The sequence below is a fragment of the Mytilus galloprovincialis genome, chromosome 8, assembly GCF_965363235.1.
Source record: "Mytilus galloprovincialis chromosome 8, xbMytGall1.hap1.1, whole genome shotgun sequence".
NCBI lineage: Eukaryota > Metazoa > Mollusca > Bivalvia > Mytilida > Mytilidae > Mytilus > Mytilus galloprovincialis.
The window spans coordinates 41,356,781-41,381,286 of NC_134845.1; the positions used below are offsets into that span (position 1 = coordinate 41,356,781).

At 34.0% G+C, this 24,506-nt stretch overlaps 2 protein-coding genes across 2 annotated transcripts; one reads left to right on the forward strand and one right to left on the reverse strand.

The window, feature by feature from the left end:
- The first annotated feature begins 1,065 nt into the window (after positions 1–1,065).
- Positions 1,066–6,410, forward strand: LOC143043286 (MIF-like protein mif-2). Its single transcript, XM_076215670.1, has 3 exons — positions 1,066–1,304; positions 3,127–3,302; positions 6,107–6,410. Exons 1-3 carry the CDS (start codon positions 1,185–1,187, stop codon positions 6,144–6,146), a joined length of 336 nt encoding a protein of 111 aa, XP_076071785.1. The 5' UTR covers positions 1,066–1,184; the 3' UTR covers positions 6,147–6,410.
- Positions 6,411–8,790: 2,380 nt separating this feature from the next.
- Positions 8,791–12,622, reverse strand: LOC143041942 (glyoxylate reductase/hydroxypyruvate reductase-like). The gene is made up of 3 exons (XM_076214116.1): positions 12,377–12,622; positions 10,980–11,150; positions 8,791–9,876 (listed from the first exon to the last, which is right to left on the reverse strand). The coding sequence occupies exons 1-3, from the start codon at positions 12,576–12,578 to the stop codon at positions 9,278–9,280; spliced, it is 972 nt and encodes a 323-aa protein (XP_076070231.1). The 5' UTR covers positions 12,579–12,622; the 3' UTR covers positions 8,791–9,277.
- Positions 12,623–24,506: the final 11,884 nt, after the last annotated feature.

Genomic DNA, 24,506 nt, shown 5'->3' on the forward strand with positions numbered 1-24,506 from the left:
ACTCAGCTACTACTTTCAATGCTGCAATATTACATACAATTGGACTGCTGTTTTTTTCTTTGCTTGCTCGATACTTATAGAAGGGAAATATGCAAAAAAAACCCAAACATTTTTATATATTACTATGGTTGATCGTCAGAAACTGAATCCAGTGACAGTAGGGTTCGTGCAGGATTATATAGAAGTAGGGTTCTATTATATGAAAAAAAATGAAACCGCTTTCACGGAACATTCAATTGTAGATAAGACATCCAAATCGCGTTCGTTGATATTGCAATATTGTGAAGTTATAAATATACACATTAAAAAAGATAACATGAATTACCAAGACTATAGTTTTACTCTTGATTGCCGATTAATTGAAATAACGTTCAGTTGCAAAAATTCCATGCATTTAAGAACGAAAACAATCATTACCATGATAGTTTTTGCCAGGTTAGACGAACTGGGCAAAGAAAGGCAAAATTTGACAGCAATCTAAAAATGCAGTTATGTTGAATAAGAACATCGATGGACCTCTCAGAAGGTTCTTGTGCGTGCAAAGAACGTTACACTCCATACGAAGATTCGTGTGTTTTCCAACGCGACGTGACTCCGCATCAATACCACGGAAACCAAACTGAAAAATGTTTGCATCTGAGCGTTCCTAATGAAGATGCATACAGAACGCACATCCCTGAAAATTCGGTTTGGTTCGGAGTGATAGTATCCTGTTTTTGTTTTGTGATTTGTAAAAGTTCGATGAACATTAGATTTAACTACTAATAACACTGTCCGCACAGTATTGCTATGAATTTCAATTATCAAAGTTACATTTTACATCGTTTTTCTATTGATTATTAAGTATACAGTCAATATTGTTTTCAATCGCTAGGCCTAGGTCTACACAGACCAGTTCATTGATAAATAATTTCATTATTAAAAAATAACTAACGAATAGTATTTTTTTAAATATTTTTTTACAAAAGAAACTAACTGATCATTCTTCGGAACTATTATTTTGAAATATATACCTTATTAAAATGATATATGAGTTTTACCTATACCTGAGGTGAATCAATATACATAAAATTTATATTTCTAAAGTGTCGATCGACAAGTGGGTTTTAAACTACATAAATTTAGCTTCTATTTAACTATCTCTTTGTATTATGTGTTAAATTTTCTTCTGAGAGTGGATAAAAATGCCGGGGATTCACTTAGCTGTGGATTGTAGGACAAATGTCCCAAAACAGTCTATAAGGAAAGATTTTTTAAGTAAATTTACCGATTTTTTAGCAACAAAATTCAACACGGAAGCCAAGGTAAGAATTGATCAATGTTAGTTTACTTCTGTTTCATGAACTTTGCATATAGGAGGTAGTAGATTTTAGAAAATACACATTTCACGAAAAGGGGGACTGTAAACTTGTAAAAAGTTGGGTAAAAAAAAAACTAAGTGAAAGACAATGTAAGATGAAGACTCAACAGCAGATGATCGGCGATAACTCGCGTCATATATTTCAATTGCACTGAAGGATCAAAGGAACGGCAACAACATCGATAACTGTTAATTTTCTAACATTGGTAATTTAGTCATGTCGCAGGGAGCATTATAAATCTGTGAGGGCAAGGGATCTTTTACTATTTAAATTTTCCATAAAGTTTGATGATATACTTGAACTATATGGATACTGAATTATTTATCACTTGCTGAACGTCCGCTGGTGAACCGATTGCTTATTTTAAGTAAACAAGGTAGGAACACAGGATTATATGAGTCAAGCGCATACATTTTCGTCATTGCATTGAAAATGACTACATTGAAAAATAAATCTGTTATGAGTTATTACTCATATAGAAACTATACAAAATTGTTAAGTGAAAGTAAATTTAGGACATGCTTTGTATACTTAATTACTTCTCGGTAATAATGAATTAATAACCAGTCCAAAAAAAAAGACGTTAAAAAGTCGTTTGGCAGTGTTCCCAAATAATATATAAACACATCTGATTTGGTGTTTAAACCTAAATACTAAATAAATAAATGCATTCTTTCTGCATTTAAATTAATCAAACCATTGAAAAGGTCGCCAATAACACCATCGAGATAGGCGGTAGCTTTACATAATGTTCATATAGAAGAGATCGATCTTATTGAAACCAATTTATAAGAAATTTTCATATTTATTTTATTTTCTATATAAAAAGCGAAACTATACACACTGAGGTTCGATTAAATGTTGAATATTCTATTGACGCCTCAGTATAATTATATATCTTTATTGGAGTGCGCTCTGCCGTATGACATTACAAACCCACTACATAAGGTGAAGAAAGCAGATATGAATATGTACGGAGAGAAACACAAAAAACCGATATACAAATTAAGATTCGCTTCATCAGAGTATAAATGTTTTCATTTTGTTTGGATTTTGTATATGCATGAATTTGCTTTGACAGACTGCTTGTTGGTTTGGGGGATAAAAAGGGGGGCACAAACAAAAATTCCAATATTTCATTAGAAAGTTTCAGCTCATTACTATTGATTTGCCTCTGAATTAACACTTAATGCCAAGCACATATCTATAAACTCAACAGGGATCTGTAGATACCACAAAGTTTTTCACTCTCTAGTCGATTTATCTCTCTCTGACGCTCCCGTCTCTGCTGCACGATTCTGTTATTTGATATTTTTTGGAAACGGTGCTATGAGTTCTTGTCTACATGGCACATTTATAAGGTTTTAATTTGGGTAAACTAAGGGTTTTGATAGTGCAATGTTTTCATTTGTACAAGGAGTATTGTTTATTCCATTAACCTGCTGCCTTTATATGATCCGTTTAAAAGATCTGCTGAAAATCTAGATATATATATAGGTGGTAAGTTTTTCGCTTAAAATCATGCAGGCACTATTTTGCTGTTTATATAAAAAGAAGAAGAAGTGGTATGATTGCCTCTGAGACAGTTTGCCACCATAAACCACGTAAAGTAAAAGATAGCAAAAAAGTTCATGTTTACTGCCTATACTGCAAGACAGCCATATATTCTTAATGTACATTGTATGTCATTGAGTCAAATATTTGTGACTGTTCATTTGATTTAATTAAATCTAAAGTAACACACATAAATTATCTTACATTGTAGAATATACAAGTAGAAATACAAACAGATATTTTGATGATGAGGGCAGGATCTTCATCGCCAATGATGAATATGAATTTCTACCACAACTCAGATAAAGTGGATCAGAAATCAAAAACCTCCTGTGCAGCTATCATTGCCGAATTTATGGGAGAAGAACTAAAATTGCCAGTTGACAGGTGAGATATATAGAACAAAAGTCATTGGCGGATCCAGGGGGGGGGGGGGGGGGTTCCGGGGGTTGAAACCCCCCTTTTTTTTGGTCGATCAATGCATTTGAATGGGAGCATATAGCTGGAACCCCCCTTTTTAAAATGGCTGGATCCGCCCCTGAAAGTAGAAGTATAGTAACAATTAAACACACCAAATAATACTCTATTGCATTGTGGACAGATATATTCCTCACTAACTTTCTGAATTTCATGCTATAATCATTTTCTACATAACAAAAAAAGTCTGTACCAAATGACAGTTGTTTTCATTCGTTTGATATGTTTGCGCTTTTGGTTAAGGGGTCCATGAAGTGGATCCGATACTAGAAGTAGAGTCAACAACATAAGAACATCACAAACATACACATTGCTTTGCTCATTGTCGAAGGCCGTACGATGACCTATAGCTGTTAATTTCTGTGTTATTTTTAGTCTCTTGTGAAGAGTTGTTTCATTGGCACTCATACCACATCTTCTTTTTTATACATACAGTTTTTGTGATTTCACACATACACACAGATCCTTAATTCAAGACTTCGAAATATATAGTTTCTTCAAAAACCGCATGTTGGAAGTTTTTGAAAATTAATAAATTTAGGAAGATCTAACTTGCACCAAAATGGTCCAAGAATCAAGATTATTAAGGGTGTCGTATCATACCTCCTTTCATACAGAGAAAAATATTAAAATAGCACTTAGACAATATTAACGACAAAAAAAACGTTTGTATATAGGAAACGAACGTTTCAATGAGAGTTTCATTAACGTTTTCCTCCGTTTTAGAGTGATACGAATGTACGGAAGCGTATTAGGGACATAGAAAAAATAAAATTGGCAGTGAACTTTTTTTTCTAAGTCGAAATTTTGACTTTTCAAATCTCGAAATTTTGACTTTAACTTGAAATTTTGACTTTTCAAATCCCGAAATTTTGACTTAAACTTGAAATTTTGACTTTCTAAAATCTTGAAATTTCGACTTTTCAAAAAGTAGAAATTTTGACTTTTTTAAACTCGAAATTTCAACATATAAAAATTCAAAATTTCCACTTTAAACTCGAAATTTTGACTTTTTTAAAACTCGAAATGTCGACCTATCTTTAAACTCGAAATTTCGACTTATCTAAAATTCGAAATTTCAACTTATTTTAAACTCAAAATTTTGACTTTTTTAAAACTCGAAATTTCGACTTATTCTAAACTCGAAATTTCAACTTATTTTAAACTCAAAATTTCGACTTAATTAAAACTCGAAATTTCGACTTATTTTAAACTCGAAATTTCAACTTATTTTAAACTCAAAATTTCGTCTTTTTTAAAACTCGAAATTTCGACTTATTTTAAACTCGAAATTTCAACTTATTTTTAATAAACACAAAATTTCGACTTTTTTTTTTAAATCGAAATTTCGACTTTGATTTCAAAATTTCGACTGTTGAAATCTCGAAATTTTTACTTTTTCTAAGTACTCTTAAAACTTTGATGTTAGTATTCAAGCAGTTATTACAATTTTAGAAGGAGTAGACATGGATGCAAATTATTAAAGCGTCATTTACTTATTTTGGCAATTTATATTCAGAAACTGGTTTTGTTCTTAAGATATGGATTAGCATTTAATATTAAAGAAACCATTCGTAAAGAACATGCATGTTGACAGAATTCCCCCCCCCCCCCCCGCATATTCCATGTTTTAGTTTCCACGACACTGTCATAGGATCGTCAGACCTGAGGACATTTAGCATCACAGTTGCAAAGGCCTGTTTGGTATACCAATAGCAAGTCACTGACTTTGCCTTGTTTAAACAATGGTAAATCAAGTAGCCCAAAATGCCATGCATATTCAGAACGACCAATGAGCTGCCCCAGTTTTCTAGTTTTGGAAGTTTGCATTCTTATAACACAACTATTAACCCTTGTCTTTATATATTAGACGGTTGAATAAAAGTATGTCGTAATATAGGTGTGTCGGAATAGCGGGGTTACTTGATACACAAATCTGAAGTCCAGACTTGAAATATGTATTTGAACGTGAAACATATTTTATTTATTCTTTGGCAAGAACAAGATTTTCTATCTAAAATAACCTCTTTAAAATGTTTTAGTTTATTAAAATATGCTTATGAATCTTTTGTGGATAGTTGTCTCATTGGCAATCATACCACATCTTCTTTTTTATATTATGAAGTTTATGATGTAAATGACTCTCCGCCTCGTTGATATAAATGACTGTGAATGTGGTAATCGCAAACGTATAAATACTGAGGAAAAGTCGAAATTTTAAGTTTTAAAAAAGTCGAAATTTTGAGTTAAAAAGAAGTCGAAATTTCGAGTTTAGAAAAAGTTGAAATTTCGAGTTTAGAAAAAGTCGAAATTTCGAGTTTAAAAAAAGTCGAAATTTAGACTTTAAAAGAAGACGAAATTTTGAGTTTAAAAGAAGTCAAAATTTCGAGTTTAGAAAAAGTCGAAATTTCAAGTTTTAAAAAAGGTCGAAATTTCAAGATTTTAGAAAGTCAAAATTTCAAGATAAGAAAAGTTAAAATTTCGAGTTGAAGTCGAAATTTTGAGATTTGAAATGTCAAAATATCGACTTTGAAAAAAAAGTTCACTGCCAATTTTATTTTTTCTATGTCCCTAATACGCTTCCGTACGAATGTGTTTTTGTAACAGGATTATATCAGTATATATTCTCATAAAAAACTTCAAAATATAGAAAGAAACTTTACATACAATATTTGTACCAGTAGTAGTAATGACATATTTTATTTTTATTTCAGGGTGCTAGTTTTATTTTTTGACACGAGAAAATGTACATGAGAAATTGACTTGTAATGGACATTCTACTATTACCTAGTAGAAATAAACGTTGTATTTACTTAACACATGTTATCAAAACTTGCAAACAGTTTACATTTATTTTCAGTGCTTATGTGGTATCAAGTATTTGATTAATTCAATTTAAATGCTGTCCTTTTATCAAAAGTAGAACAAAGTCAATAATTCGATTTGTTTTTACAATGTGTCGTAATATGTAAATAGAGTAAATATTTATTATAAGATTAAATTATAAAATATTTTAAATTTGATGTTGTTATGCATGTGAATGGTCTGTAATCAACAACTGGTACTGAAAAGTTCATTTGACAACGTTAACTAATTTTGCAAGGGATTTAATCGAAGTCCCTAAGAACTCTGCCTAAAATGGAATTCAGAGAAGTAATGTGACAATGTCCCCCGAAAACAAACACTCCGAACCTTTACCTCACATAAATACATGTAATAAGGAATTCTATAAATATGGGAATATATTTTTACTGCGTTCATACAGCAAAAGAGATTCGAAAATTAAAATCTATGGAACCATGGGAGATTTTCATGTTGAAAGGTTTGGTAGAAAATCCCTTTTTAAAAGTAAATGGTGATTAAATTCAGAACACATTCGTTATTTTGCCAAAATGTAGTTTACATCATGTTTTTTCATATTTATAATAAAACAAAACATTTTCAAACTAATCGTTGTGTAAAATTGATTATATTAAGTTTGAGAATATACCTTTTATACTGTGCTTTCAGAAAAGAAAATAATAAATAGAACTATTGTCCCCGAACTAATTTGCTTTACAAAGCAAAACGATGATAATATACTGTACATTCCTTTATAAAAATAAGTGTATCTGAATTATCTCCCCTTATAGCACTATATAATAAGATATAAGATTACCTTGCTTCCTTGAAATGGAATCTTATACAAATAAATTACATTCCCCTCTAACGCTATGGAAAAAAACACGTAAAGACAAAAAATAAAGGAAGGGAAACAGATTTTTTTTAAAAGTTATTCTATTCTATAGTCAAAGTGAGGTGATATGTAACAGGAACTTTTAAAGGAAACAGAAATGTGTTGTGATAGATTCATGATAACTACATTTTAAAAGTCTCCTGGGGCCAACACAAATTGATTTTTTTGAAATGATTTTTGTACCATATGATAAAGTTACAACTACGAAAGGTAATACATAGAATTTGTAATGAAAAATAAATGTTTAATTTTTTCTGAAAATTTTATACCCGCGAGCCTCCTTGAACAACCATCCAGCCATAGCATTTATAGGTAAAAATACGGTCTTCAATGAGCGAGGCCCACACCGTAGTTTAAAACTTTTCGAGTTATCTCGCTTGAATCTTGAATCAATGTAAAGTCTCTTCCTTCATGATTTTGGCCTCGAATGTACATGAGCAATGCACAAGAAAACATGAGTCGTGATCACACAAACAGGCATCATACATTATTTTCATGAATATCACGCTAGACCATTCCTTTGACTTTGAAACACAATTTAATTTGAAGTTTTTTAGAATTTTATTTTGCCATAATACGTACTTGCTACCATTATGAAAAAAAAGTTTCGTAATTATATTTATCGCTAGCAGAACATGTATCTTTATTATCCCGTATAAAGTGTAAAAATAAAAATACTGAAAAATATATAAATTGTTGATACAGAGATTTGTCGCGCGTTTTGTCATTTAGATAGTATAATGTAACACTATGGTAATTATTCAAAGTCAATGAACCATGACTGAAGAAGCAGAACATGATATGACATAAATGGCAAGAAATTTCAATGTTTAAAACTCAATTGCATACCAAATACTGTTGACAATCAGAAGTCGTTCCATACAAACAAACATAGACACAAACTTTTACAAGTATTTGTAAACTATATATATCAACGTCAATGAATCATGATGAGGGGTTGGACCTTTAACATAGAAGGATATTTTTATAGCATGGACATTTTACTAGAAATTTTCGATTTTCATAGACTTTGAAAGAAGTCCACCATGCGATTTGAGATACCATTTCTTATATCAACGTCTTGGGATTTGCAAATCCAATACATCTGTATACCAAATATCATTAAATCAATATTAGTGGCTCATCTTAAACTGGTCTTAGATCCACCACAAACTTGAACATGTAAACTATGCAAAACAGTCAAGGTCAAAACACATGGGTCAAAAAATTTTCATTGAAATGAGATGTGATAATGATTATACATCTGCATACAAAATATCATGAGCCACCACTATTGTTTTCCCTTAGTCTGACTAAACCACAAACTAATGACTTTAAAATTAGCAAAAAAGACCATGGAAATGAAATGAGATGAGCCCATGCTAATACAGCTGAATACGAACCAGCATTGATTTACCACAAGTGAAACTGAACAAACAATTCACGAACTAATATATTGTTGACACTATTAATGCCAACACAGGATACATAACGCCCAAGTCTCGCTTTTTTACTTATTCGACAAGAGACAAAAATGGGCGAAACCGAAGTGGTGACTTTAATAACCCCTTTTTCTCATTCAATTCTATGCCTGTTATACGTTCTCCTTTATGACCATGCCTTTTATAAATCTGGATAGTGCTTAGAAATAAACAATTAAGATTTTTTTTTTTTAATTCTGACTATAGCACTTATATATCTTCAAGTCTATTGCATATAAATATAATGAAAACACCTTCGTTTTTTAATTGTTACTTTACTCCAATCTCTAATATTACAATCTTAGCCTAAAACACCACCTGAAATAAAAAAAATCTCGTAGGACAAGACATTAAAAATTGTAGCAAGTTCGGGTTCACCTCATTTTAAGACAGGCTTACTAGCATTATATCCTAAAATTAAAACGCTTACATCATTATTTGTTTTAAGACTGAGGAACCTCGAACTAAGACTGACTGCGTTTTGGTTCTACCTTTAACACTAATTGAAATTTTCAATACCAAGACAATTGAAGATTAATAGTTGCACTTGTTCCCTTGATTTTTTTCTTAAACGATAATTCCATAGTTTACAGAATAACCACGATGTTAAAGGCAACATATGTCTATTGCAATTTGTAATGAAAATGATGTTTCCCTGTCGTACTTAACTACAGTGGTACCGGTGATGGCAAAGTTTGTCCCTTGAATCCAGCAATAGCATTTTTAGCAGCAGTGACTGCCATTACATTTCTGGTATCAGTTGTTGCACTACCCAAATGTGGAAAAATAACACAGTTATCTAAAGTTTTCAATTGATGATCAACAGGAAGTGGTTCTGGCGAAGTCACATCGAGACCAGCAGCCATTATCTGACCAGATTTCAAAGCATCATGGAGATCTTCTTGATTGACAAGTACCCCACGCGAGGAATTTATAAATATTGCATCTGATTTCATTTTTGAAAAAGCATCTTTGTTGAAAAGACCCTTGTTTTCTTCGTTCATTGAACAACATGCTACTACGAAGTCGGAGTTTCGAAGCAGCTCATCAAACGAAACGAATGTAGCACCGATCTCCGTTCCTCCAGGCTTTTCAGAATGGCCACTGTAAAGAAACTTCGCAACACCAAATGGCTGTAGTCTCTTGGCAACAGCTAAACCAATCCTGCCTAAACCGACTATCCCAACTGTACAACCATTTATCTGTTTTCCACAAAGCCAGTGACCATTTTGCCATCCCACCATTCCCTTTTCTACAGCTTTAAATCCTAAATGAAAACAAAATATTAAATGTTTAAAAGCTGTAGATGATACATCGACTTGCAATGTTTCACATCCAGTCATACATGAATATATCTCTTTTTTTTGCTACAAGTATACTATTTGAATACTTAAAGGGAATGTCCAGTTACTAGTATATAACTGAATTGATTTAGTGTAGTCAGCGTGGGTAGATCTGAAGCATATTTTCTGTATTGGCTACATTCAACATACATTCAATTTTGACTAGGATTCGTATACTATAATAACGTGTTTTGACTAGGATTCGTATACTATAATAACGTATTTTGACTAGGAATCGTCTACTAATAATGTATTAGACAAGGGTTTGAGACGACTACTTAGAATTCTTTATAAGACATAATTGTTTCTTGCGTTGTACTGTTGTAAGATATATGTCTTATTGACGGTTGAACTATTCTATATTTCTATATTTAAACATTGACCATACGGATTTAAATAGGGAGTAGATTAATTGGTAAATTGTCACTTTCAACTGAACAAAATTGACAGACATAATGCACTCAAAATTTAAATAATTTGATCAAAACGATTGAGGGGTCTCCGATGCATCACCAGCCTGTCAACTTTACGTTTGAACCCTGCTCGTAGCGATATGTGTCCGACTCTGAACTAAACTGACATGCATTATCAGTTTTCCAGCCGAAGGTCGACTACTCCTACCAACAAAAATTGGCCGCAACGAAATAGCCAAGTAAGTAGAAAATGGGTTCAAACACAAATACACCATTTTTTTAAAAAATAAAACGAAACAGGAAAGACGGATTGATATAGAAAGCTGAATGAAAATGTGACTATATCTTAACTATATGACATTGCCTTGTACTTTATCTATCAGTCAAACGATTCTAACTGTTGTATTTTTTTATATAAATAAAAGGGGGTCAGTGTCACACCATTCCAACGACACAAAAAAGGTTTACATAAATATTTCAACAATAAACAAGTGTCTATCCAATGCAGAGATCTGCCCTCCCCCCGTCTAAAAAGTTTAGTTTATAATATTTATATCAAAGGGGCTAATATCTGGAAACAAATAATTCATTACATTAAGTCATTATATGTGTACCTTCTTTAATCCTTCTTGAAGTAGCTAGTAACAAAGCAAGTGTTAACTCTGCTGTTGTCTCTGTCAGTACCCCCGGGGTATAACCGACAGATATTCCACGGCGACGACATTCTGCTATATCAATATGCTCCAAGCCTACTGACATGGTGGATATAACCTTAAGCTGACTTCCTAAAAGATACAAAATTATCAGAGCTTACTAAACGATTTTAAATTGTAGCACATGGAAACCAGTAATGTCAAAACATAGCAGAATCATATCAAATAGAAAAAATTACAATACAACGGTATATTCCAAAAGCAAGTAAAACAATGATGTTCCACAAACTATTAAACATAATTTCTCATCTTTTTTTATTCAGTGACCCATATTATGCCTGTAAACTTAGATAAGATTCAAGTATACTTATTGCTCCTTTAAATAAACTCACTTTATAAATTATCGATATCTCATTGAAGTAAGATCTTTGAATATTGTCTTAATCGGTACTTACCATGCAGTGGCATCGACCCAGTGTTTTTTTTAAACCAAGACTTGTAATATGGCGAGACATACACAGTCAGAAACCTCCCGCCAACATGTTTAATCCCGCATTATTCTGTATGTATGTGCCTGTCTCAAATCAGGAGACAATAGTTTGGTGAAGTTTGTTTCTATACACAACTAGCTTTACATATACTTAGTATTTGTTTTTCGTTCAACTCTTTGTTCATAAATGATCATAAATAAGACGGTAAGCTTTCTCGTTTGTATAATTGTTTTACATTTGTCATTTCGTAGCATTGTATAACTTGCTGTGCGGTATGGGGACTCTTCATTGTCGAAGGATGATCAAGGATGTACGGTGACATATAGTTGTTTATGTCTGTGTCATTTGGTCACTTGCAAAGAGTTTTCTCATTGGTAAGCATATCCGTACTTAGACCTATAATGGTTTACTTTTATAAATTGTGACACTTGGGTGGAAAGTTGTCCCATTGGCACCATATTATACATCTTCCTATATCTATAGTAAGCATACAGCATCTTCTTTTTTATAAATAAATTTTACATAAAACTGTTTGAAAGTTGTGCACAGCCTGTCCGAAATATGGGACACATTTTGTAAAAGTGTTCTAATCCATTGTTAGATCTGATAAGACTGATGGTACCCTTTGGTATACTAATATTTTAATATTCCCTACCCCGTTACAGTAGCGGATCAAGAAATTTTCAGAAGTGAGGGGTCCACTGACTGCATACGTGGGGCCCTCCGGTCATGCTTCAGTGATTCCCTTTATATTAAATCAACAAAAAATAAAAAGGGGGGACCGGCTCCGCTGTGCCCCCTCTGAATCCGCCTTTGTGTCAACTACCGTTCATGCATTAAAATTTAAGAGTTGATTTATTTTCTTACCAGCGGCATCTAGGACTAACTTATCTACACGATCTGGTGGATGAACAATTAAAGCGTTTGCACCGACCACACCCTGCAGTAACGCCTCCCTCGTAATGAATCCATCTCCCGTCCATTCTCTTATAGAAAATTCTGGTTCCAAAAGAGCCCTTCCTGCAGGTGGAACTGTCCTTGATAGAAAAATAGAAGCACGAGATGTCATCGTTCAATATGTTAAAGTTAGAAGCCGGGGTTAATAAATAGGACAAATAAATACACTTAAAAATTGATAAGGTACATCACCACGTAGTTATTTTAAAATTTAAATTTTCCGTCATTTATATCTGCTCCTCTCTGTTCATTTCTAGTACAGCTGGTACTATAATTTGTTGTTGTCAATTGCCGTCCGACGTCCGTTCGTCTGTTACACTTTTCCTATTTATTAAAGATTTAATGATCTTAAATATGAAAAGTCGGTGATATCACAATATGACATACGATCGAGTTCATCATTTCGATTCTGATACGAACTCTGATTTTAATTTCTATTCCTGGAAGACTTCATACGACGATGCTCAGTGAAGAGATGCACCGCAGAAAATTATCAAAAATAGTCTCACAAGACGTGACAGCTCTAACTCAAATTAGGAATGCATCGAAGCTTTTTTTTTTTTTTTTAAATATATATACCAATATAAACTACACGCAGACGTGACCCCAAGGGTTGATTGGGTTATAGAATTATGCAAAAAACAAATTATAAAGACAGAAGTGACGACTTGGCCCTCTCAGTCCATACACGAACCATTTTCCCTTCCCAACAGCACTTTTGGAAGTCTGTTTACCAGACTCAAGCTGGCAGCCACTTTTATCGGCCAATCAAGATAGCAGCCACTTATTTCCAGCAGCCAATTTTGACGATATGTCTAAAAACCAAAAACTGCGTGAGGCTCAAACGTTCCAAAAATCGCTAAATCTTAGTTAAATGCGATCTAACAGCGGAAATCGACAATTTCAAGGTTTCTGCTAATTTCTAAAGCATTTCATTCCGTTTTAAATATGTATGTAAGCGGTCTGTCCTTTATTTGACTTTTGATAATTGATATTCAATATCCAACCGACTGCTAGCCGTCGGTTCAATATTTAAATTTAGTTGAAAATCACTATAAAGCCTGAGGGAAAAGATACCATTCTATGACCCCTTCAAGCTGTCATAAATTTTCGTTGTCCTCGAATATAAACCCTGATACAAGTTGTATATTTGTCTTTATGTTATATAGATTTTTATCAATAAAACATTACAGAGGATTCACCAAAGATGTAATTTAATATATAAAATATGAAACAAAATCCAATTACTCCAGAAACATATAGAAATATACATAGAAATACTTATGGAAAACCAAAAAAGAAAAGAAATTAATAGTGAACACCTACCAGAGACTGCTTAAATGACGGTGACCACCCTAAGACGACTTTGGACCTCTGTGGTGGCCAGACGGGCCCGGATCCCAGAAAAATATTTAAGTGGGGAATAGCTTGGGTCAATACCTTTAAAATGAGCTAGGTCCGGTTCGGAACTTTGCCGTAGGGATATGTCAAGGAGTACCGAATGTGTGGTTGATATGGAAAATACGTAAATGGGCAACTTTGAACCGGCTCAAAGTCTGGTTGGTGTATTGTTGTAAGGAGGAAATCTGCCTCTTTTATACAGGCTCTTTTTCCAGTTGTAGTCGAGAAATCTTACTCTTCAGCCAAGTCAACCTTCTTTGCAGTTATTACCTTTAGAGTATTTTATCGTCCTGAATATGCATGAACTATTTGCCACTGGACTAATATAATAACTACCTATCAATACTATTAACAGAATGGCGTGATTCATTATAGGATTACACACATTTTTCTAGAGGTTATGATGTGTAAACCGGGGCGAATAACTCACAAACTGAATAAAAGTCCGAATATTTTACAGAGGGGACCAACCTATGTTTTGCCATGACGTAAATTCGCCAAATAATTCATGAAATTTCGCGGAATTTTATTTTTAAATTTTAATATTATACATTTTCGAAGTTTTAGTGCATTTATTTTATTTCTTTTTTATTATGTATGCATTAAAATAGAAACAACTGTGATGCAATTTTTTTTTTTAAATTTCTCGATTTGCTGAAAATCCCGGGATCCCTTTAAGCACGTGTATCGCGCATGAATAGATTACGAAAGTAGTTTCGAAAGGCATGGTTTAACGAAGTGTAAACCAAGAGAAAAATTCTAACTGACCAATCCAGTTCAAGGATTTATAGATATGAGAGTTATTTAGTCATAGTAATGTCTTGGAAACCGTGACGAAAAGATGTTGCAGTGTTTTTATGTTTTTGTTTCATCTTGACGAGTAAGATACATATATAGCAGACATATAGAATAAGTGAAATTGAAATTAAATAACAGAATATAGATATAAAACAAAAACATAAAAAAATAAATATATATATTTTTTTTTCATGTAACACTGCCAACTGTCAATGTAAGTTAAACATTTTATTTGGGAAAGTTGAAATGGGAAACTTCGTCGAAAACAATTGATGCTTGGAGTTTCAATATTTATAAAATGGTACTCTGGTTTTCTATATATTTTGTGTAAATTCGACTTTACCGATATAATGTATTCCTGTCAAACCCAATTCTCAAAGAAGGGACCTGTTTATTAAGTATGTTCAAACAAATTCCTAAGCATTTCATATTATTTGTGTTTACAGTGTTATAATATATGTTTTCCATTCATATCATATTCATTTTTCATATTCATGTTTCTTGACGATTGACGACAATAGTTTTGCTCTGCTTATTTAAGAATTGAATGCTTCTTTTTGTAAATTTATTGGGGTGTAAAAGCGTTGACCGAAGTACATTTTGTATGAAGCGCGGAAGCGCTTCATTCTAAAAATGTACGCACGGTCAACGCTTTTACAACCCTATAAAGTTACAAAAAGAAGCATTCAATACTTATAATTACATTTTTTAGCTATGATCATGAAAACACGAATTTTATATGTTTTATTATTTAATTCACCTGTGCACGTTATTGTTGGAGCACGTGTTATTATGAGTGAAAAGTTGTATTGAGCAATTGATACGGTGCTTTTTGTCCGCGATTTGCTTTTTGTCCGCTTTTGCTTTTTGTCCGATTATTTTGCTTTTTGTCCGATACTTTTGCTTTTTGTCCGTTGCTTTTTGTCCGTTTTGCTTTTTGTCCGATAATTTTGCTTTTTGTCCGATACTTTTGCTTTTTGTCCGTTGCTTTTTGTCCGTTTTGCTTTTTGTCCGATAATTTTGCTTTTTGTCCGACACTTTTGCTTTTTGTCCGTTGCTTTTTGTCCGTTTTGCTTTTTAGCTCACCTGGACCATAGGACTAAGAACATTTCGCCTCATAAAATAATGTGGACCAGTCAGAACTTTTCATGTGGGACAATATGAGCTCTTAATTTAAAAAAAAGTCGGACAATCGGGAATAAGCCCTACAGACTTGAGCAATTCTAAAATAAACACTGTTGATGTATCTCTTTTAAATTTTCTATTAAAAAGTGTTTTACATTTACGAATGCACTATATTGTATCTGTATCTAAAATATTAAACGCATTTATTTCGTGATAGAAATTAAGTAAATGCTGAAGTAACCATTTTATTACTTTTCCCCCTCTTTTCGAGTTTGTCAAACAAAAATAAACTACTTTGTTGAAAATGCTGTTGTGTTAACCAAAGTTTCCTTAATCTTATTACTTGAATAACCTCGAACTTCCTCGTCATTTGGATATAGTTGCTAAATAATTCCGAAATGTATGGATTAATACAGTTTATCTAAATAAATAGCTACACATATATTACGTAAACTTTGTGATAGTGTTCCAAAAATGAAGTTTGTTTGTTTGTTATATTTGTAATATTTGTAATGTTTAAGAAAAATAAAGTTGTTGGAAATATGACGAAAATATTACCAGACTTAAAAAAGTTTTTTTTTAACTGAAATGTTGCAAAATATTTTGGAGCGACTGTCAATCGGCCATTCGCATATAAGTGCAAATGGTGACTATATATTATTAGCGGGAAGAAGAAACTGTGCGTTTAAGCAATAACATGTCGTAAATGTGTGCACTTCCACATGTAGCAAACGCCGACACCATTTAACATAATGATAAAACTATTCAAACGAGAAAACCATTGATTTACAAAACACTATACGACAAACAAATACAGAAACAAACAACAACTATTGAATTACAGATTGAAACTCCGTTCCTGACTTATTCGTATGATTATCATATATAATATTTAGCGCGGTTAAACATCAATTTAGAATTTCAATAACGAAACCATCACTCAAGGATTATTTGATTTGATAAATTTCTAAACTATTCTAAAGTTTCGAGCATATAAAAAAGAAGATGTGGTATGATTGCCAATGAGACAACTATCCACAAAAGACCAAAATGACACAAACATTAACAACTATAGGTCACCGTACACCCTTCAACAATGAGCAAAGCCCATACCGCATAGTCAGCTATAAGACAATGGCCCCGATAAGACAATGTAAAACAATTCAAACGAGAAAACTAACGGCCTTATTTAAGTAAAAAAATGAACGAAAAACAAATATGTAACACATAAACAAACGACAACCACTGAATTACAGGCTCCTGACTTGGGACAGGTACAGATTTAAATAATGTGCCGGAGTTAAACATATTAGCGGGATCCCAACCCTCCCCCTAACCTGGGACAGTGGTATAACAGTACAACATAAGAACGAACTATAAAAATCAGTTGAAAAAGGCTTAACTCATCAGATAGACACAAATACAAGTGGACGTGGCCGGATACTTATACATCCCGACACAAAAAGTCACAATGAACAGATCTGAGAGTACTCGAAGTTATCTGACAGCTATTTCAAAGCCACTAACAACTAATAAAAAGTCATGCCTCTGAGACTTAACGTTCGTTTAAGTCTTTGAATATCCCATGTATTCTACAAATTGGTGTACGTACACCATTGCTCACACGTTTGAGGATGACAGACTAACTTACGACCAGAATGAATAAGAATTAGTCTATATAACAAGATCTAAAATATTTCTAGTGTAAAAGACTTTAACCTCGCCACATTATTTATGTATGTGCCTGTACCAAGTCAGGAGCCTGTATATTCAGTGGTTGTCGTTTGTTTATGTGTTACATATTTGTTTTTTCATTTATTTTTTTGACATAAATAAGGCCGTTAGTTTTCTCGTTTGAATTGTTTTACATTGTCTTATCGGGGCCTTTTATAGCTGACTATGCTGTATGGGCTTTCCTCATCGTTGAAGGCCGTACGGTGACCTAATGCTGTTAATGTCTGTGTCATTTTGGTCTTTTGTGGATAGTTGTCTCATTTGCAATAATACCACATCTTCTTTTTTATAAGAATGCCAACTCCTCACACGTACAATTATTACTTCATTTCCTTTTTTTCACTCTTATAATTATTATATCTATTTTAATTCAATATTGTATCCATATAAATGTATATGAACGCTTACATATATATAATTATTGCGATATCATATATAAGAGAGAGGCAAAGTGTACCAAAGGATAATCACACTAAAAAGGGTTGAAACAAACCAACAAAGCCGCAGCTGAATGAAAAACAACAAGATACACAACAGTCCACAAAACAAATGGTCCGAGAACACAATTAATTCGTAGTGCATTTCTTTTAGAACATAAATGAAAATTAAATGAAAAAAATCCCACCTGCCCTTCTCAATGAAACTTTTACAGTGTGTTGTACTAATTTTGGGACAAATTATATCAAAATTATAGAAAACTTCATCGCATCTAACTCAAAATATGGACAATTTTGTGTTTAGGGTGTCTTGAAATCTTTTGACAGCTTCCGAAGTGCTAATTTTTAACCTTTTTCAGCTGGACCAAATCACTACTTTCCTGTAAAATTCTGGACCCAAATTTTTTTACAGTGTAATTTCATCCCCCCCCTAAGCATTAAACAAGGAGAAATAAATTTGGAAGGGGTATAAAAATTATTGGCAAGTAACCCACTGTTATCACTAGGGACTAATAACGAAAATCAAGGGACGACAATTGTGGTCTCGGACGAAATCATTGAAATTTAAAATCCGAGCAACAAGAACCAATGCAACTGTGATGATGTATGGTTAACTGGAAGAGTAAGATAATCCTGCTCCGTCCATTAAGTTTTAAAAAGTCATGTATTAAACTCAAACTCTCGAACACGTTGTCTTGGAAGATCTTTATTCCAAGGGGGTCCTTAATAGTTGCTTTTTGATAATCCTATAAGGAGTTTATAATTTAACTCCTTGCGAACACTTTCATAAGGAACGAAAATTCCCATCTGCATCTTTTTGAAAAGATTGCAAATATTGTTTAAATTAAATAGGGTATCCCTTTTCAAACCCAGCGTCTCGGAAAATCTCATTTTAGGGCACTAGACAATGATTAAATGTAGTAATTCGATAATAATACATGGATTTCTCGCGAAAACATCGTTAAGGCGAAATTTAAAGTTTGTCTTGGCTGATTGAAGAAATTTCACAATAAAAACTGAAACGCAAAAACGCAAAAACGCATAAAGATGTTTATTCAGGACAATAACTTATATAAAACAACAGCAGAAATACATATAATGTATCACCAATGGAGGTTGTAAAATACTGTAGGTGATACTTAAACGTAATGTTCTATTTATTTTTTTTGTCGTTAAGGGGACTGGAGGGTATTAATCCATTATTTTTTTAAATATACATGTAGGATTTTGCTTGTTTTTCTATAGATGAACTTTTATCATATACTAAATAGAAAAATCAAATAAAAACATGGGGTTATCGTTCACTTAAGCTCACAATCTGCCCTCGAAAGAAGAAACCCTTTTTGTTAAGGTACTTTTTTTAAGTTGAACTAATAGGAGAAATAGAGAGATATATATATCGAAATAAAAAAAGAACTAAATTACAGAAATCGATTTAATTTTACAACTGTTTAGTTTACGTAAAGAATGTTTGAAAAATATCTATAGGTCACCGATGAGTTGAAAAAGACATTTTAATTCTAATGCCAAAACAAAATGTCATTATTGCACTAAAGGGAGACAATTTGGAGCTTTTACAGTGATATAAACATTTGAAAAATAAATCTGAGGCCAAAATCATTCGATTTTTTGGGTTGATTTTTGAGCCAATTCATAAAGTTATAACTAATAGTGTAATAAATAAAATTTGTAATGAAAACAAAAATGATAAAATTTTTGCTGAAATTACCCTCGAGCCTCCGAAAGAGCAAGTATTGCACAAAAAAAGGAATCATCCTTTAACGGAAACAACTCTTGAAATCATCGGCTATTCGTCGATGACTAAAGGCTATTTATTTCTGAAATCTAAATTTTGTTTTGCTGTTCTGAGTGTTCAAGATGTTACATGCAGCTAAAATATTGGTAAAATATTTGAAAAAATACTGATCTGTATAAACACAAAAGTAAACGAATGAAAGCCACTGGAATGCAGTCCAGGACTCGGATAAATAAGCACATTTAAACAAGAGTGCACACACTGAAATGTCTCGCCTACTTTACTCATCATTAATATTATGTTGATAGCCCTAAGTATAAAGATTTATTACAACTGCCACATAAACTTAACATTAACCAAGATAGCTAAACAAAGACCAAATGAATTATGAAAATGAGGTAAAGGTCAGACGAACCATACCAGGCAGACATGAACAGCTAACAATTCTTCGATACAACAAATATACTTGACCTATTACTTATAGTTTAAGAAAAACAGACCAAAACACAAAAACTTAACACTGTGCAATGAACCGTGAAATTGAGGTCATGGTCAAATAAAACCTGGGAGACTTATATATAGATCATAAGATATTTTCATGCACCAAATATAGTGACCTTTGGCATATAATATTAGATAAAAAGACCAAAACTCAAAAACTGAACTTTGACCACTGAACCATGAAAATGAGGTCAAGGTCAGATGATATCTTCCCGCTAGACATGTACATCTTACAATCATTCCATACAACAAATATTGTAGACTCATTGCATAAAGTATGAGAAAAACAGACCAAGACAGAAAAATTTAACTATAACCACTGAACCGTGAAAATGAGGTCAAGGTCAGATGACACCTGCCAGTTGGACATGTACACCTTACAGTCCTTCCATACACCGAATATACTAGCCCTGTTGCTTATAGTATCTGAGATGTGGACTTGACCACCAAAACTTATTCTAACCTTTGTTCACTGATCCACGAAATGAAGTCGAGGTCAAGTGAAAACTGTCTGACGGGCATGAGTACCTTGCAAGGTACGCACATACCAAATATAGATATCCTATTACTTATAATAAGAGAGAATTCAACATTACAAAAATTCTGAACTTTTTTTTCAAGTGATCACTGAACCATGAAAATGAGGTCAAGGACATTGGACATGTGACTGACAGAAACTTCGTAACATGAGGCATCTATATACAGAGTATGAAGCATCCAATTCTTCCACCTTCTAAAATATTAAGCTTTTCAGAAGTTAACTTACGCCGGCGCCGCCGCTGCCGCCGGATCACTATTCATATGTCGAGCTTTCTGCAACAAAAGTTACAGGCTCGACTAAATGACAGGTTATATGAACTGAGTGACAATAAAAGCACAAGTCTAACACTTGCTTTTAAAAAAATTAAAATCTTTTTTTAAAATGGTCATCTTTAAACAAACAAAAATTGAATATGAAAATTTACAATTCCAACAATAGATCGATATTAAACAGAAATGTTTCATTATCATTTTTCGGCTACAATTGGTATATGAACCATCCAAATGTCAAAATATCAACATAGAGTATTTACAAAGAATGTTTCTGTTATGTTGTGCAACTAAATCTCTACAGCAAATGGTAGTGACAACACTAGATGTTAATTAGGATCCAGCGAAAAGCCAGGCTTTTGTCCACGAAGGTAGCAAATTGTCGGTGTGACTATCGCTGACGGCTTTTGGTAACACACGATATGGTTGTTGGTCATGTTGTTATCACCAAGGGAAGGTCATCGTGCTCTTAATTTCCACACAAACTGATATAGCTCCAAAGGTTTAACAATGAACACCAATGGACACTCATGTCAATTGGAAGGCCACGCGGAATCAATATCGAAGATGTTAATGACAAATGCATCGGTCATGCTGGGCTTTTGTTGCTTAATGTCTAAATGGACATGGCCTATAATTAAAAGATCCTTTTGCGGAATTTGTGGATTATTTGGTCAACTGTATACAGTCTACGAGCAATTGCATCCTGGGAAAAGCCTCATTAGATAAACCCCAATTTGTTTGTAATTGGTTGTCAGAAAGACCTGGCATATAGTCTTATATTTATTGAACTTACTTACTTACAATAAGGGATAAGCCAGCGAGTAAGTCAGCAAAGGGTTAGGGAAGTACCTTGGTATATAAAAAAGTCGAAATAAACAATTGCCGGCTGGCCAAGAGATTCTCCACGTGGGGTATGATGCCAGAGGTAGAAGTAGGCATTGCCTTAAAAAAGGCACAGATCACTTAGGCCCAAGACCCGTACGAGTTTGACAACAATGAATTAACAGGGTAAGGTGGTACCTCTGTTTGCAACGAAGTCGAAATACACTTTAATAATTGCCGGCTGGCCAAACTAAAAGATTCTCCACGTTGGCCATTTTATCAGAGATAGAGGAGGGCATTGCCATACAAATTTCTTATAGCACTTATGCCCTAGACACGTACGAGTTTGACAATAATGAATCAAAAGGGGGAGATGGTACCTCTGTTTACAACAAAGTCGAAATAAAGTATTGCCGGCTGGCCAAACTAAGAGGTTCTCCTTGTAGGCCATTTTACCAGAGATAGATATGGTAATTGCCTTTAAAATGGCATATAACACTAATTCCAAAGACCTGTACGATTTTGCCTGCAAGGGGTTAAAAATAAAAGGTGTTACCTTTGTTTACAACGAAGTCGAAATAAACCTCTACCTCTGGTATAATGATCCACGTAGAGAATCCCGGAGTTTGGCCTACCGGCTACAGTTATTTTGACTTTAATGTGAACAGAGGTACCACCTCCTCATTTTAGCTCTTTACTGACAAACTCGTACGGGTATATGCCATATAAGTGTTATAGGCTATTTTAAAGGCAATGACCACCTATACCTCTGGTAGCATGGCCCATGTGGTGAATCTCGTAGTTTGAACAGCCGGCAATATTTCATAACGACTTTGCGATATACTAGAATACCCTCCTTTCCTTTTGTTGGCATAAGTGCTATAAACCATTTTAAAGGCAAGGCCCACCTCTACCTCTGGTATCATGATAAACGTGGATCATCTTTTATTTTTGGCCATCCGGCAATAGTTTATTTCGACTTTGTTATATACCAGGGTACCCTCCTTACCCTTTGCTGACAAACTCGTACAGATCAATGGAATAAGAAGTATGGGCCATTTTAGATGCAATGTCCACCACTACCTTTGGCCTATGTGGAGAATTTCTTTGTTTGGCCAGCCGGCAATAATTCATTTCGACTTCGTTGTAAACATAGATACCACCTCCCTCTTTTAACACTTTGCTGAAGCACTGGTAGGGGTCTACGGCATAAGTGGCCATTTTTGAGGCTATGGCCACTTCTACCTCTGGTATCATGGCCCATGTGGAGAATCTCTTCGTTTAGCCAGCCAGCAATAGTTTATTTCGACTTTGTGATATACTTAGGTACCCCCTTACCCTTTGCTGATTAACTTACACGGGTCTGGGACATACGTGTTATGGCTATGTTAGAGGTAATGCCTACCTCATCCTCTGATATAATACCCCGCGTATAGAATCTCTTAGTTAGGCCAGTCGGCTTAATTTATATTTTCGTTGTAAAAAGAGGCATCGCATCCCCCCTTTAACCTTTTGCTGACAAACTCGTACAGGTCTAGGGCGTTAGTTTTATCAGCCATTTAAAAGACAATGCACACATTTAACCTAGGATTAATGGCCAACTTTGAGAATCTCGTACTTAAGCAAGCCGGCAATAATTTATTTCGACTTCTTTGTAAACAGAGGTTCCAACTCCCTTTTAAACCCTTTGATGATACCGCGTACTTCTCTAGGGAATAAGTGATTTAGGCCATTTTAGAGGCAATGACAACCTCTACCTCTGGTATCATGGCCCACGCGGAGAATCTCTTAGCCATCCAGCAATAGTTTAGTTCGACTTTATTATATACTAGGGTACCAACCTTACACTTTGCTGACTAACTCGTACGGGTCTAGGTCATACGTGCTCATGGTCATTTTATAGAGGCAATCCCTTCCTCTACCTCTCATATAATGGCCCGGGTGGATAATTTCTTAGTTTAGCCAGCGGGCAACAGTTTATTTCAACTTCGTTATATACCGGGCTAATTCATCCCCCTTTTAACTCATTGTTGACAAACTCGTTCGGGTCTATAGCATAAGTGCTATGAGCCATTTTTAAGAGAATGACTACTCCAACATCTAGTATAAGGGCGCACCTAAAAATGTCTTAGTTTGGGCAGCCGTCACTATTTTTGGTGGACTGTGTGATATACTAGAGTATTCCCCTTACCCTCTTCTGACCAACTCGTACGGGTCGAGGACATAAGTGCCATGGCCCATGGACCATTTAAGAGGCACTGCCTACCTATACCTCTGGTATAATGGCCAACGTGGAGAATCTCTTAGTTTGAAGAGCTGGCAATAATGAGGTTTATTTTTACTTCGTGATATACCGGCGAAACTCATGCCCCTTTTAATTCGTTGCTGATAAACTCGTGTAGATCCAGGACATAAGTGCTATAAGTTATTTATAAGGGTTTGACTACCTCTTCTTCTGGTATAATGGCCTACCTCCAGTGGAGTATGTCTTAGTTTAGCCAGCTTTCAATAGTTGTTTTTTAGACTTAGGGATATACAAGAGTATTCCCCTTGCCCTCTGTTGACCAACACCTACGGGTCTAGGATATTAGTGCTTCGAGCCATTTTAGAGGTAATACGATATATTGTAAAAGACATGAAAGGAGTATGTTCG